Source organism: Eucyclogobius newberryi, unplaced genomic scaffold, assembly GCF_026437365.1.
Source record: "Eucyclogobius newberryi isolate DKJ021-1_F unplaced genomic scaffold, fEucNew1.0.hap1 SCAF_7, whole genome shotgun sequence".
In the NCBI taxonomy this organism is placed as follows: domain Eukaryota; kingdom Metazoa; phylum Chordata; class Actinopteri; order Gobiiformes; family Gobiidae; genus Eucyclogobius; species Eucyclogobius newberryi.
In genome coordinates, this window is record NW_027316389.1 from 27,496,579 (window position 1) to 27,509,295 (window position 12,717).

Consider the following 12,717-nt stretch of genomic DNA (forward strand, 5'->3'; position numbering starts at 1 on the left):
GTCGCATTCTGGTGCGCAGCTCCAGCCTCAGTTTGTGACGAGGCTGGAAATGGCGTCCGCCGATGGGCTTGAGCTGTGACTCTCTGCGGAGCCGCAAACGCAACAGACAGCGACAGTCACGGCCCGACGCTCTCTGGGGCCGCGTCGGCCGCGGCCAAACGCTGACATCGCGGGGTGACTGAAGCGCTTCCAGATCGTCGGTAAGTAGCGACGTCAACATGTAAACAAAACAGGCTGGTCCTCCTGACGCGCTGCTAGCCGCGGCTATGTTCACGAGCTAGAGCAGGGGGCGTAGTCCGATGCAAAAAATACATGTAACAGAACAAAATGACGCTGACCTACATGTCCTGCTAAATGTGTCGGCACGTTCATTATAACGAGGGCAAATGTAAAGTAATGAAGACGCTTCAAGCGAAACATGACAGCTCTGCTTTGGTGATCTCTGGGGTTTTGTTAGCCGTGTAGCTAAACAGTTGTCATCTCAATATTAGCCAAAAGACTGACTGATTTCTGCTGGTTTGAAACGAAATCTTTCCCAAAAAATGGCATGATTATTAGCGCTAAGACAAGTGCGCCATGTTCGAAATATAATTAAAACGCGCTATGTTGTTTATTTAGCCAAAGGCTAATGTTAGCCATAGCTGACGGCGATCGCTTTCCGTGTTAGAGAACAGCACTATTATAATAAATAAACCAGAAAAGTGAATTATGACTGCTGTTTATGTGTTATATTATTTCGTGTCACGCTCATGGTGGAGCATCGTGATCCGCGCCCACTCTCCGTGTGAGGCTGTGTTTGTTTGGCCATATGACGCTGACAGCGGCTCATAAACAGGCATCGCTGTCATGTCGTTTATGTAGCTCTCAACTTAATCCATTTGAAATCTACAAATCGGTACATTATATTAATAAAATATGAAATATAGTTTGTATGCTGCTAACAACTTGTTGAATAATTGTGTATTTTTCTCTTCCTTTACAGAGTTTCTATGTGCCGTTGAGGCACGATGAGGCTGAGAGTGCGTAAAGCTCCTCAGCAGCCAAACCAAGGCCGTCGCTCCCATGATCTGCCCCAGGGCAAAAGGAAACGCTGTGCAGTGGAGCTGTCACCTGTGAGACACCGAGGGAAGATGCAGAAGAATGAGACAGGCCTCCTCTCCACTATCAAAAAATTCATTCGTGGAAATGCTGTTAAGGTGCGCAGGGAGAGTTAAGACTTAAGTCTGTTTTTACTTTTCTGTACTGCATTTAATCTTTTTATAAACTGTAAAATATATGTTTGTTTGGCTCTTTTTCAGGTGGAGCAGGAAATCCCTGCCAAGAAAAGTCGTATTGATTGTAATTCTGATAGCAGTTTAATCACTTCAACACCACAAACTAGAGGCCTTGCCAATAAAGGAGTTCCCAGAGTTTGTAGAAAAAGTCTCAATAAAGGTAATGTAATAATGTTTTTTACTGTATCTCTGTGTGTTTGTGTACTTTTTTAATACTTACTTATGTTTTAGATGCACTTGCCCTAAATATTAAACCTCCAAAACCAAATGGAAAACTAGAGGCCCCTGTTGAAGAAGACAACAGCCCTCCTCGCACCACTTTGCTTGGGACCATCTTTTCTCCAGTCTTCAACTTTTTCTCACCAGCAACAAAACTAGGTGGAATATAAACACTGCTCTTTAATGTACACTTCATTTATCTTAAGAAATTTTAATCTAATTTTGTGTGACTCCAGCCACTCCTGGGTCAGATTCTCCGGGCCAAGCGATGGAGGCTGAGGAGATCATGAAGCAGCTGGAGATTGAGCCTGCAGAGGAGATGCCGAGTAGCACTCTCACCTCCTCAGAGAGCCTCACGCTCTGCCACAGTAACACTGCGTTACCCCCAAGGCTCCACATCGGCACTGACTCCATTGAAGAAGGGGAGATCATCACAGAAACGGATATGCCACCGCTAACAGGTCCAGAGCTCTCAAATACACTGTGGGTTTCATCATGTCTTATGCTAGGGTGACTAGATTTGCTGCATGCCATTCCCCTGTTTCATTCCCCATTTTGTGTTATAAGATGAATCAATTTAGGTGCATTTTCTGCTCAGAGTGCCTGTCCACTGATGTGTCAGCTGTGGGAGTGAGACAGGAGCGTGGGGGAAAGAGTTTAAATGCTGCAGGAGAGGAGCTGCTGACTGTATCTGATGTAATAAGTCAAGATTGTTCCTAAAACTTGTGGCCCACAGGAATCTGTTGGTTTATATATTTTTGGTTTATAGATTAGACTTTTCGGGTCTAAAATGAGGACATGTCCAGGAATAAGAGGACGCATGATCACCCTAATTAATGCTGGAAATTCAGAAGGAATAATTTCATTGAAATTATTTTTTAATATTTTGCTACTTGTTATTCAACATAGCAACCGAGTCTTTTAAACATTGGGACCATATTTGATTAGCTGCCAAAGGTAACGTTGAGTTTGCTTTCCAGCTCCTGGTTGTATTCCAGATGGAGGTTATCCTCACACTTTACCTCCTGTTCCTGTAGAAGCTTCATACGAGGATGACTGGGAAGTCTTTGATCCGTAAGTTATGTTGTTTTCTTTATTTTATCTTTGTTTAGTTTTCTACTTTCTATGTCTGTTCAAGGTGACATTGCTCTTGGTGCTAGTAATGAATAGTTATGCCACTGGGTGGCAGCAGAAACGATCATTTCACCATGACTGAAAATACATTAATGTGAGATGCACACTGCCACTGTGGTACTGCATGTCTCTATTGATGGAAATAGGCCAAGTACTTATTACATATTAGTAAGATCCTATATTTTTGTTTTCTTTCACTCATGCCTTTTTAATGTTTCATTTTCAGCTACTTCTTTATCAAGCACGTGCCTCCATTGAATGAAGAGCAGTTGACACGTAAACCAGCACTACCCTTGAAAACACGCAGCACCCCAGAGTTTTCCCTTGTTTTGGACTTGGTAAATACTACTAGCATTTTACTATGTTCCAAATTAAAATGGATGTATAATATTTTCAATACATCTTCAGGATGAAACACTGGTTCACTGTAGTTTGAATGAGCTTGAAGATGCAGCACTGACATTTCCTGTGCTCTTTCAAGACGTCATATACCAGGTACAAAGTGTTATATGCACTCATTTCAATGTAAAGTGTTTCGATAACGCTTAGCACTATATTGTTTGTTTACGATACAGGTATATGTCCGGTTAAGGCCCTTTTTCCGAGAGTTTCTTGAACGCATGTCTCAGTTGTACGAGGTGAGAGGATTTTTCCTGACGACATTTGAAATGCTTAGAATAAACATGGAAATGACTGTTTTGCCTTTTTAATTTCCTAGATAATTCTCTTCACTGCTTCAAAGAAAGTCTACGCAGATAAGTTACTAAACATCCTGGATCCAAAAAAACAGCTGGTCAGGTCAGTGCCAACATTCTATCTTTATCACTGCTAACACAAGAATTGAGACGCGCTTTATTTGCAGCTACTCCTTTATCACCTATAAGTCAATTATTGTGCAAACTTTGGGACCTCCTTTTTATCCTTCAGACACAGACTATTTCGAGAACATTGTGTGTGTGTCCAAGGAAACTACATCAAAGACCTCAACATCCTTGGACGAGATCTGTCCAAGACTGTAATCATTGACAACTCGCCCCAAGCCTTTGCTTACCAGGTAAAACTATCACACTTAAGAGTTATATTATTCGAGTGTCTCTGTTCATATCTCTGTGCTTTACTGCATTTTAGCTCTCCAATGGTATTCCTATTGAGAGCTGGTTTGTGGATAGAAATGATAATGAACTTTTGAAGTTAATCCCTTTTCTTGAGAAACTTGTGGAACTGGTAAGTGCATGTTTGAATCATTTACTAAATAAAGATATTCAGCAGTATTTAATTTGGTCTCTTTCTGATGTAGAATGAAGATGTCAGACCACACATCCGTGAGCGGTATCGTTTGCAAGACCTGCTCCCTCCAGACTGAGGACCTTAACATTTCCAGCTTATTTTTAAATCTTCGGAAAATGTATTGAAAACTTTGCTAAGTCAACTTTGAAAAACAAAGTCATCATGTTTTGTTTTTTTAAAGATCAAGCAAAAAATGAAATTAAAGTCAAAAGCTGCGGATGTTTTTATACAAATCACAACAAGCAGACGTACTTTCTCTTTGCTCGTATCTTTTATGTGCGACCTTGAAGTCAGTTTCATCAAAAAAAAAAAAAAAAGACAACTGAATGTCAAGTGTTGGGTTTTATGGACCTTGTAGGCTTCAGCCTGACATTGAGCGGCCAGTCAAACCTGTAAAATATTCACTATTTGTAAATATGTGTAAATAATTCTTCAAGGTTTCTAAGTCTTTTAATTTTCAAATTTTATTAGCTGTTCTTGAACTTGCTTTTTTAAATGACAAATGTGTGCATTTTGTTGAAGTTGCTTGTTTTTGTTGTATGCCTGCGATGCGTTCTGTGATGCTGTTCTCCATTACATGCAATTGTTTGTGATCAGGTGCCGTTTTAAAAAACAAATGTATCTTTGAAAGAAAATGTTTATGAAACAATCTTTTAAAAACTGTAATTTAAAATGTATTAGGTCTCAACTAAATACCAAGCCATAGTGGCCCAAAATAATTTTGTGTGGGATTTGTATGGACAAGTTTCTGATGAAGACCTAATCATTTCAAGGGTTTAGGCGTGGTGTTTGGGGGGGTCAGACATCTTGCACTTTGACATCCAGCCCTTTGTAAGTTAATGTAAACTCTTGTCATTTTCTATACAGGTGTGCATCACCTCAACTTTGTTATGAGGTTCAAAAAATGTAATTGTAGCACCAGCAAATCGCATCTTGTTTTTCAAGGTGACTTGTTAGTGGGATCTTTATGATGTAGGACCTTTTATGAGTTCTCCAGTTGTATTCAGTGTTACTTAGTGGTTTCCTTGAAAATAAATAACATTTTATACAAGTCTCCTAGCCCGAAGTTCCTCTTTGTGTGTAAGTACACAATCTGAGACACAATATATGGTTCTTCTATTCAAAGTGATTGCTGCACCAAAAATGTGTTGCACAATCTCATCTGCAGCATTTATAAATAAAATCATCCAGATGTTTTATTGGCTCAACTTTTTGAGCTTATTTCAAATGAAATTAACAAATTTTGTCATGTTTGTTGTACACTAATGTCTTAATACTATTTACAGTCTAGTTCCAACTTTTTAGATGGTCCGTCATTCTACAGAGTTAGGCTACACAACTTCAAGATATTCATGTCACTGATAAACTGCTGCCTTAAACCTTTTGTTCTTGTAAAAATGGGTCAGTACCTGATTGTTAAGTGTGCTCTGAATTGCCCCTTCTCTGGTCATGTGACTTCAAACACAAAGGGGGCCAGTGTTTTTGCCATCACTGGACTTATCTAAGAATGTGTCTTGGTGGGACAAATTTCAAAACAAAATCATACCATTGATAGTGTAAAGATAAGCCATCCCGTCAGTGAAACCCCCATCTATTGGCTGCTGTGGAGGGTGGAGATGAAGGCCCATAAAGTCTACTCGTTTAAATTACATTGTTACATTTGCACATAATAAAGATGTGGATGTTTTTCTTAGGAACGTTGTTCTTGGGAGCCCTGGGGACAACAGGTGGGTAACAATTTAATCTGTAACTATAACTGTAATTAACTTTTTAATGAAGCCTACATTTTTAAACGGTATCATAATGTACTGTGGTAGCCTGTAATGTGTAAATAAATGGATGGTGTTAAAAATGTACCATTGTTGTATTATTCTTATGATGTTATTAGACATGGCACAATTCATACTAAGCAGTCATGTATTCATTTTTAAAACAAATTAAAAAATGAAAATGTTTCAGTTGGCCTTCCATCAGTAGTTTTTTAACCTTTATAGTGTAGAAATATGCAAACGTTTTTAAATGTGTATTTTGGTGACATTTTACCAATTAATTCTACTATAATAAATTGTCATATTTTAAAATGACTCAGGGGACTCTCCACCACACCAGCATCTGAAGGCCCTCCACTGCCCCCCCTGTGAGCGCATCCACTGCTCCCCCCGGCAGGCGCTGAGGCTCAGGTGTAAAGGGGGGGTGACCACAGGTGTGTGCGGCTGCTGTCCCGTCTGCGCCAGAATGAAGGGCGAGAGCTGCGGCGGGACCTGGGACTACCTGGGCAAATGTGACCAGGGGCTAGTGTGCGTCTATGGGGAGTTGGAACAGGACAAGACGGAGAGGACAGGAGTCTGCAAAACAGGTAAGACTACAACTTATTGCAGTTTGAGCGCTCTATTTCTGGTTAATGCAGTCTTCCCCATCCTCAAAAATAATAAATGGCTAAATGAAAGCAGTAAATGTTTATAACGCTAACAGTAAATGTTTATAACGCTAACAGTAAATGTTTATAAGGCTAACATGTTAATACAATGAAATTAAATAGTTTTGTTGTATGCTAAATGGTCAGTCATTTACCTTAAACATGGCTTATATTAAAAACATTTTTTGTGCAGCAGTGACCGAATGGCTTTGGGCTTATTAATGCAAAATTAAGATGAACATGTGCCTATCATCAACATTCAGAAAGCAGCAAAGTTACTAATTAATTACCAATATATAAAATATTATGTCAAAAAGCATCATTTCTAAGCTTTTCCATTTTTAAAATAAACTGGAATTGTCATTCTTCTTAACACTATTCTTTTTATTGGAAATGAAGCCAAAGTAGTAAATGTTTTTATGCACTGCTCAGACTGATAGTGAGGTCAAAGCTTCCTTTGATTCAAAGCATCTGGCTTCACTGGCAGACACAATTATGGCTCTTATCTGTAGGTAATGAAAAGTCATGGCTCACACTGAATCCAACAGACACAGTTGAATTACTCTATGGTTTCCTATCACTATCTCAGAATGAAATATTTATTTTGAATGATTTATTTCTTGTGATTTATTGATACTTATATATTTACTTTTTATTTTACAGTTATTGAGCCATTGGATTCAGAGAGCTGTCACCCAGAGTGCACAAAGACATTCTGCTATGAACACCCTACTAAAATCTGCTCCGCCAGGTATCCATCCATGTTCTTTACATTATAATGCACATACAATTTATATCCTTTCCTTTTTTTTAAGGAGGGCTATATAATATATATTGGGACTGAATGATAGCTAGTAGTAAAGATTTCAAAAGCTTATAGGTCTGGATACTCCTGTGGATCGCTCCTCGATGTCTATGTCTACCAGTTTTAAAAGGGTATATATATATATATATATATATATATATATATATATATATATATATATAAAACTCTGATACAACCCAATTGATCTAATGGGCAGATGGTGCTGCATTCAACTTTTATTTTTTATATTTTACTATAAGATAAGCCTTTATTTGTCCCACAATGTGGAAATTCCAGCGTTGCAACACAAAGTAGATACAGAAGTAAATAATAAAAAACAGATAACTTATAAAAAAAATCATGTTAAAACATTTGCAATATTTTGAAGGTGAATTGACACAGTATGATTTCTTTTAGACTTGTATCTCTGGAGAAGAGGCCATGTCAGGGCTCTTGTCAGCACACCTCCTGCTCCAGCTGTGTTCTGTTCACACCACCGTCCTGTCCACAGACCTGTCCCACCTCAGATGCCTCCTGTTTGCAGCACTTCGGCAAATGTGTTCACAACCACATGCTCACACCTCACAACCAGCCTGTGTGCCACCAAAACATACAGGTAAATACAGCTACAAAAACATATACGTTAAATTCTATTTACTTATTCCTTTCTTATTTTTGAATAAAAGCTATAAAATTGAGTGAATGTCATTTCCTCTTCTTCACAGAATAACAGTGAAGGACACTTGGTGTGTTTGGTCCCAGACTGTCTGAATGCATCATAGTGAGAGTACATTTTGAAAAACAAACCTGTGTAGTACGAGCACCAAGGCAGCTATTTGTACAAATAATTGTGTTGCAAAGTAAATAATAAACACACACAGTGATGTTTTGCTGAAGTACTATATAGTGTCGAGTGTGACTCCCCTCAGCAGGCGGCCTTGTGACGTGAGAGTTATTCAATAACAGTTTATGAGGCAGGAGCAATAATAAATTGCAGTGCACAGGACCAACAATGGGCCATTTGTGTTACGTACTTCAAATATTACACTTTCAAACATTTAATTTTTTTAAAGTAATTTCAATAAAAGCCATCACTCTGACCTCTGTTGATTCTGTCAAAGTATTTGATGTTTTGGGATACTGTATACAAAAATTAAAATATGGAAAATGTATTATGTTTCTAGCTTTGAAATTATTAATAACGGTGCCCCAAAATCCAAAGATGTATGTCCAATCATTACAAATATTTAATGCTGCAATGACCTGCCTCCTGTCCAGGGTGTACCCCACTTAAGGCCCTAAGTCACTGGGATAGGCTCCAGTCACCCACTACCCCTAAACAAGTGGTAGAAAATGAATGAATCTTACAAATATACATAAAATAAAAACTATCTACTATTATTGTCCTATCACTGTAACTGGTATCTGTCTTCAAACAAACCGCATCTTATCAGTGCCTAGAGAGCTCCTTCTCACTTTTACTGAATACATAAACAGTGTGTGATTACCAGCAGCAATAAATCTGCTTTTAACTTGATGTTTAAATATGACCCAAACAAAGGAAAACAAGAAAGTTAAAATAAGGAATATTTTATAACAAAAACATGGACTGGGTATTGAAATATAAACTATAAATGTTTTAATGATGGAACTTTTAAAGAATAATTATAAGAATGTAAACACGTATTTGTCAATAGCAATTCTACCCAGTAGATTAGCTGGAGGGTACATACAAATACACAGTATGTGAAAATATATCCACCAAGAATTTAAGACTTCAATGAGCCAGTAATCTTCCGTACGTTGGTTATTAAAAGGAAACCAAATGTATTTACTAGTAACGTAATCATTTTCTTAAAATACAAAAAAATATTTAAATTAAAATAATATCAGCATCCACAGTTACTGTATAAAATGCATTTTACTTACTAAATAATATACTGGGTAATTGGGTATACATTGTATATGCATAAAGCATCTCAGGGTTGAGGAAGGCACTGTACATGACATGTGTCACAAAGTCTCATCATCTGAAAAGTTTTTTCCAAAAAGAAATGAAGGAGCTGGAGTTGAAGGCACCAATCAGGATCAGCAGCAGAAGATACAGACTCATCATGATGGCAAAGTGGTGTCTGAGGAGCCATGACGAGCTCCGGGAGTTTCTGCAAAAGACCAAAGTTATATACTTTATGAAGTAATACTTATAGCTCACACTGCTCACACTTACCTTGACAGATGCCTCTTTTGGGAGTAAACCAGCAAATACTTGACGCGTAAAAGCTGATTGTTGGTGACGACGAAGTATTTCTGTGGCACATCTCCACCTTCACTGTTCTTTGCCCTGGATCTCTGACGGTCGATGATTTCTGAGTCTGAAAGGGTGTTTTTGGTTTAGATTTTGCCACTCTAGAATGGGGCTCGTTTAAAAACAGGAATATTAACCTTTTTTCTTGACTTGACACTTGACATCTGGGTGGTCAATGACTTCACACAAGGCCACACAGCTGAGCAGTGAACCCAGCAGACTTTCCCTCCACCCACTGCTGTGTGGGCTGTACAGGACCGCCATGCTGAGGTCACTGGTTAGGTAGGTGCCCTCTCCAAACACAGAGTTCTGCAGACAAAATTAATTTAATGTTGTTACAGAAACTGAAGAGCTAGTGCTATCATTTGATACAGGGCATTCATGGGAACTCGGAGAAACAATAATCAACAAAGATATAAGAAATGATAAACGATGTTACTGAAACATAAAAACATCAAGAACCATCATCTTTTACTTTAATTTAATCTGAATTTATTCTTAGTTGGAACCACTTAAGTCCTACCATGCTTGCCAAGTAATAAATGTGTTGGAATAACAAATGGGTACACACCTTGTTGAGGTGACAATGTAGCCCGTTGTGAATGATAGAGTGAAAGTTTTCCAGGCGACTCCCGTGGAATGCATAGAAAGTGTCTCGTCCTGCCCTAGTCTTCTCAAACCGGGCGTTTAGCTGGTCATTGTAATCAATCTCAAACAGAAAGTCTGGAGCTGGTCCCGAGAACCCTTCATTTTTTGTCAGGTTGCACAGATGAACATACTAAAAGAAATATTTATTTTTTCATTTTTCAGTCTGCATTTAGACATTTTTTCAAGAATTTTTGCAGCATACCTCTTCTTTCTCCAGTGTTTTTATAGCCAAACTCTTTGAAGAAAGGATCCAGTGTGTAAGAGCTAAATGATGATCGCCCTCTCCAGGTCGCAGCCTCACCAACTCCCTCACACCAGGCAGGGACTTCACATCAGCCAACTGCCAAATATATTTATTATCTTTCTTTAGAGGGATTACATTAAATAATACAATAATTATATAATTTATATATATTTTATATATCGTAAAAACCCGTTAATTACTCGACAAAATGTGAATGTATTGTGAATGTATAGGGTTCTGACCAGTTCTTCAAAGTCCTTGTTGTCCCCGCTGATGTACCGTGGGGGGAAAGGTCTAAGCACAGAGTCTCTCTTGTAGTTTTGAGCTGCTGCCACAAACAGGCTGCAGCGGAGGTCAGCGGCCACTGGGTCACGGTGCAAACAGGAGCGCACCAGCTCTCGCACCACGTCAACTGGGAGAGGCGGCTCCATGCCACACCTGCAGGGACAGGGCCATTTACAAACTACTGTCAACACATAACATAGTATTTACGCAGGGGACTAAAAAGTAAAAAAAAAAAAAAAAAAAAATACTAAAAATATTTTTGAATTATTGCAGTGCTAGAAATTCAGCATTTGGTACATGTAATTAGAGGTTAATGACAATGGTAGGATTACGTTTTGTGGCAATGCACCGCAGGGAGCTTTAACTGAGCCAAGAGCAACCAAAACATGCTACACTAAACATTTGCTAACTCGTAACGAGCAGACCATGTCCCATTTAGGGAAGGAAAAACATGTATGCAGCTGCCTGGTGTACAAAAGTTGTACTGTTCATGCTTTGCACGGTTAATAAAGTAAATGTAAAATGAGGTTATAGTATATCTTACCTTCGCCTGTCAACTCATAGCACTAAACAAACAGGAAGAGCTAGAGCTAGCGCTAGCATTTGATACCGGGGCATTCACGGGAACTCGGAGAAACAATAATCAACAAAGAAAGTGTATTTGTATATTTTGTTACATATTCTATTTACATGGACTACGTAATTTGTATATATATTAAAAATGTGTGCAAAATTTCAATTGTAACTTTTGAATGTCTTCCCTGTCTCACCTAAGCCCCCCTTTTCTTGTTATTTATAAAACATTGTAAACCCTCTTCATTCAGTGTTTATTCAATATCACAAAACTGTGGTTAAGGCAACGCATGTTTCGTGAGTTTGAATTCCTTGAAGGTTATTTTGTGTTTTTATTACGAATGTTTTTTCACTTTTTTACATCGAATTAAAATAAGTGTAATCGTATTTATATACAAATAATATTTTACTAGATTCGATGTAAATCCCCCCATGTCCTTTCCTGTTTGATAAACACTACGGGCAATAAAATCAAAAAAAAAAAAAGAGAGATAAATACAATTTACACAATAAAATGTATTGCTCATTGTTTTTTTTGCTTTTTCTAGTTCTTTGTTGAAGTATTTTAAGTTAGTTCCTGCTTATTCTTGGTGATTACTCATTACTTATCATTATTTAATTATCAATTTGGTTGTCGGTGCTGTGATTTCAGGACTCTGGACAGCGGCGGGCAGTAGCGGAAATGGATCAACATCGCCTCTCTCTGATTGGTCCGTTAATGCCAGCAACAAATCCCGTTTTTTTCTCCATCTCTAGGCCGTGTGTGTAGGTAGGTGGAGTGATATCATCAGGACGGGAGAATTTATACGTATTAAAGACCAAAGATCACGTAATCAAGTAATCATCACTTTCAAGATATTGTAGTCACCAGATTGTAACCTGTATATTTCATCCCAGTTTCCTCAATGCAGAAGAATCCATAGAATGCTAAGACAAGGAGGCTCTTAAGCTACGCTGTGAACGAACGGTAAGCCTTCCTCTCCCCTTCAATTCATTCATTGTAACTAAATTGAGTTAACACGATCAATACACCAGCGTATGTTGTCGTTGTGGTTGCTTTAGGGTTAGGTTAGTGTAGTTTAGCTGGGGAGATGCGTTTGACCTGCTCGGTGTCCGGATGGAGGGGCAATGGAGCTGAAGGGCGCTCTCCTCACGATGCACGCCTGCAGTCTCCTAGTGTTAGCATCTCCGCCCTAGAACGAGGCAGAAAGGTGTATACCACCCCAACAGTCTTGGTCTACTATTACTATAATGCTTGCATATGACTATTCTATTTTATCCTCTGGTGCATCTAAGCCAAATGCCCTGTTATCCTATGGGCTGCAGTATCTTCATTCTACATCTCCTAACCATCCTTTAAGTTCAGAGTTGATACCGCTGAACAAAATATTTTATTCCATAGATTCACTTGGAATTTTGAGTTTCCATATTGCATATTGCACAGCATGTGTAATGAAACCCTGTTATATTGGACAGTAAATTAATATGTTATAATGAATAAATTGATACATTCTTATTTCTGCACTC

General features: G+C 38.5%; 3 protein-coding genes across 4 annotated transcripts; 2 read left to right on the plus strand and 1 right to left on the minus strand.

Moving 5' to 3' along the window:
- Positions 1-4,966, plus strand: ctdspl2a (CTD (carboxy-terminal domain, RNA polymerase II, polypeptide A) small phosphatase like 2a). Its single transcript, XM_072435998.1, has 13 exons — positions 1-200; positions 983-1,196; positions 1,299-1,434; positions 1,506-1,652; positions 1,730-1,954; positions 2,474-2,567; positions 2,854-2,965; positions 3,036-3,122; positions 3,203-3,265; positions 3,346-3,425; positions 3,555-3,681; positions 3,756-3,851; positions 3,925-4,966. Exons 2-13 carry the CDS (start codon positions 1,008-1,010, stop codon positions 3,988-3,990), a joined length of 1,422 nt encoding a protein of 473 aa, XP_072292099.1. The 5' UTR covers positions 1-200; positions 983-1,007; the 3' UTR covers positions 3,991-4,966.
- A 255-nt stretch (positions 4,967-5,221) lies between these two features.
- LOC140348980 (insulin-like growth factor-binding protein 4) lies at positions 5,222-8,276 on the plus strand. Its single transcript, XM_072435162.1, has 5 exons — positions 5,222-5,641; positions 6,004-6,270; positions 6,994-7,081; positions 7,553-7,751; positions 7,861-8,276. Exons 1-5 carry the CDS (start codon positions 5,590-5,592, stop codon positions 7,915-7,917), a joined length of 663 nt encoding a protein of 220 aa, XP_072291263.1. The 5' UTR covers positions 5,222-5,589; the 3' UTR covers positions 7,918-8,276.
- Positions 8,277-8,704: 428 nt separating this feature from the next.
- On the minus strand, positions 8,705-11,269 carry parp16 (poly (ADP-ribose) polymerase family, member 16). Of its 2 annotated transcripts, none has more exons than XM_072435420.1 (7): positions 11,162-11,269; positions 10,575-10,770; positions 10,291-10,428; positions 10,012-10,218; positions 9,578-9,749; positions 9,363-9,507; positions 8,705-9,297 (listed from the first exon to the last, which is right to left on the minus strand). In XM_072435420.1, exons 2-7 carry the CDS (start codon positions 10,761-10,763, stop codon positions 9,162-9,164), a joined length of 987 nt encoding a protein of 328 aa, XP_072291521.1. In that variant the 5' UTR covers positions 10,764-10,770; positions 11,162-11,269; the 3' UTR covers positions 8,705-9,161. The 2 variants fall into 2 exon arrangements, with proteins under 2 accessions (XP_072291521.1, XP_072291520.1); XM_072435419.1 differs by having other exon boundaries at positions 10,533-10,770.
- Positions 11,270-12,717: the final 1,448 nt, after the last annotated feature.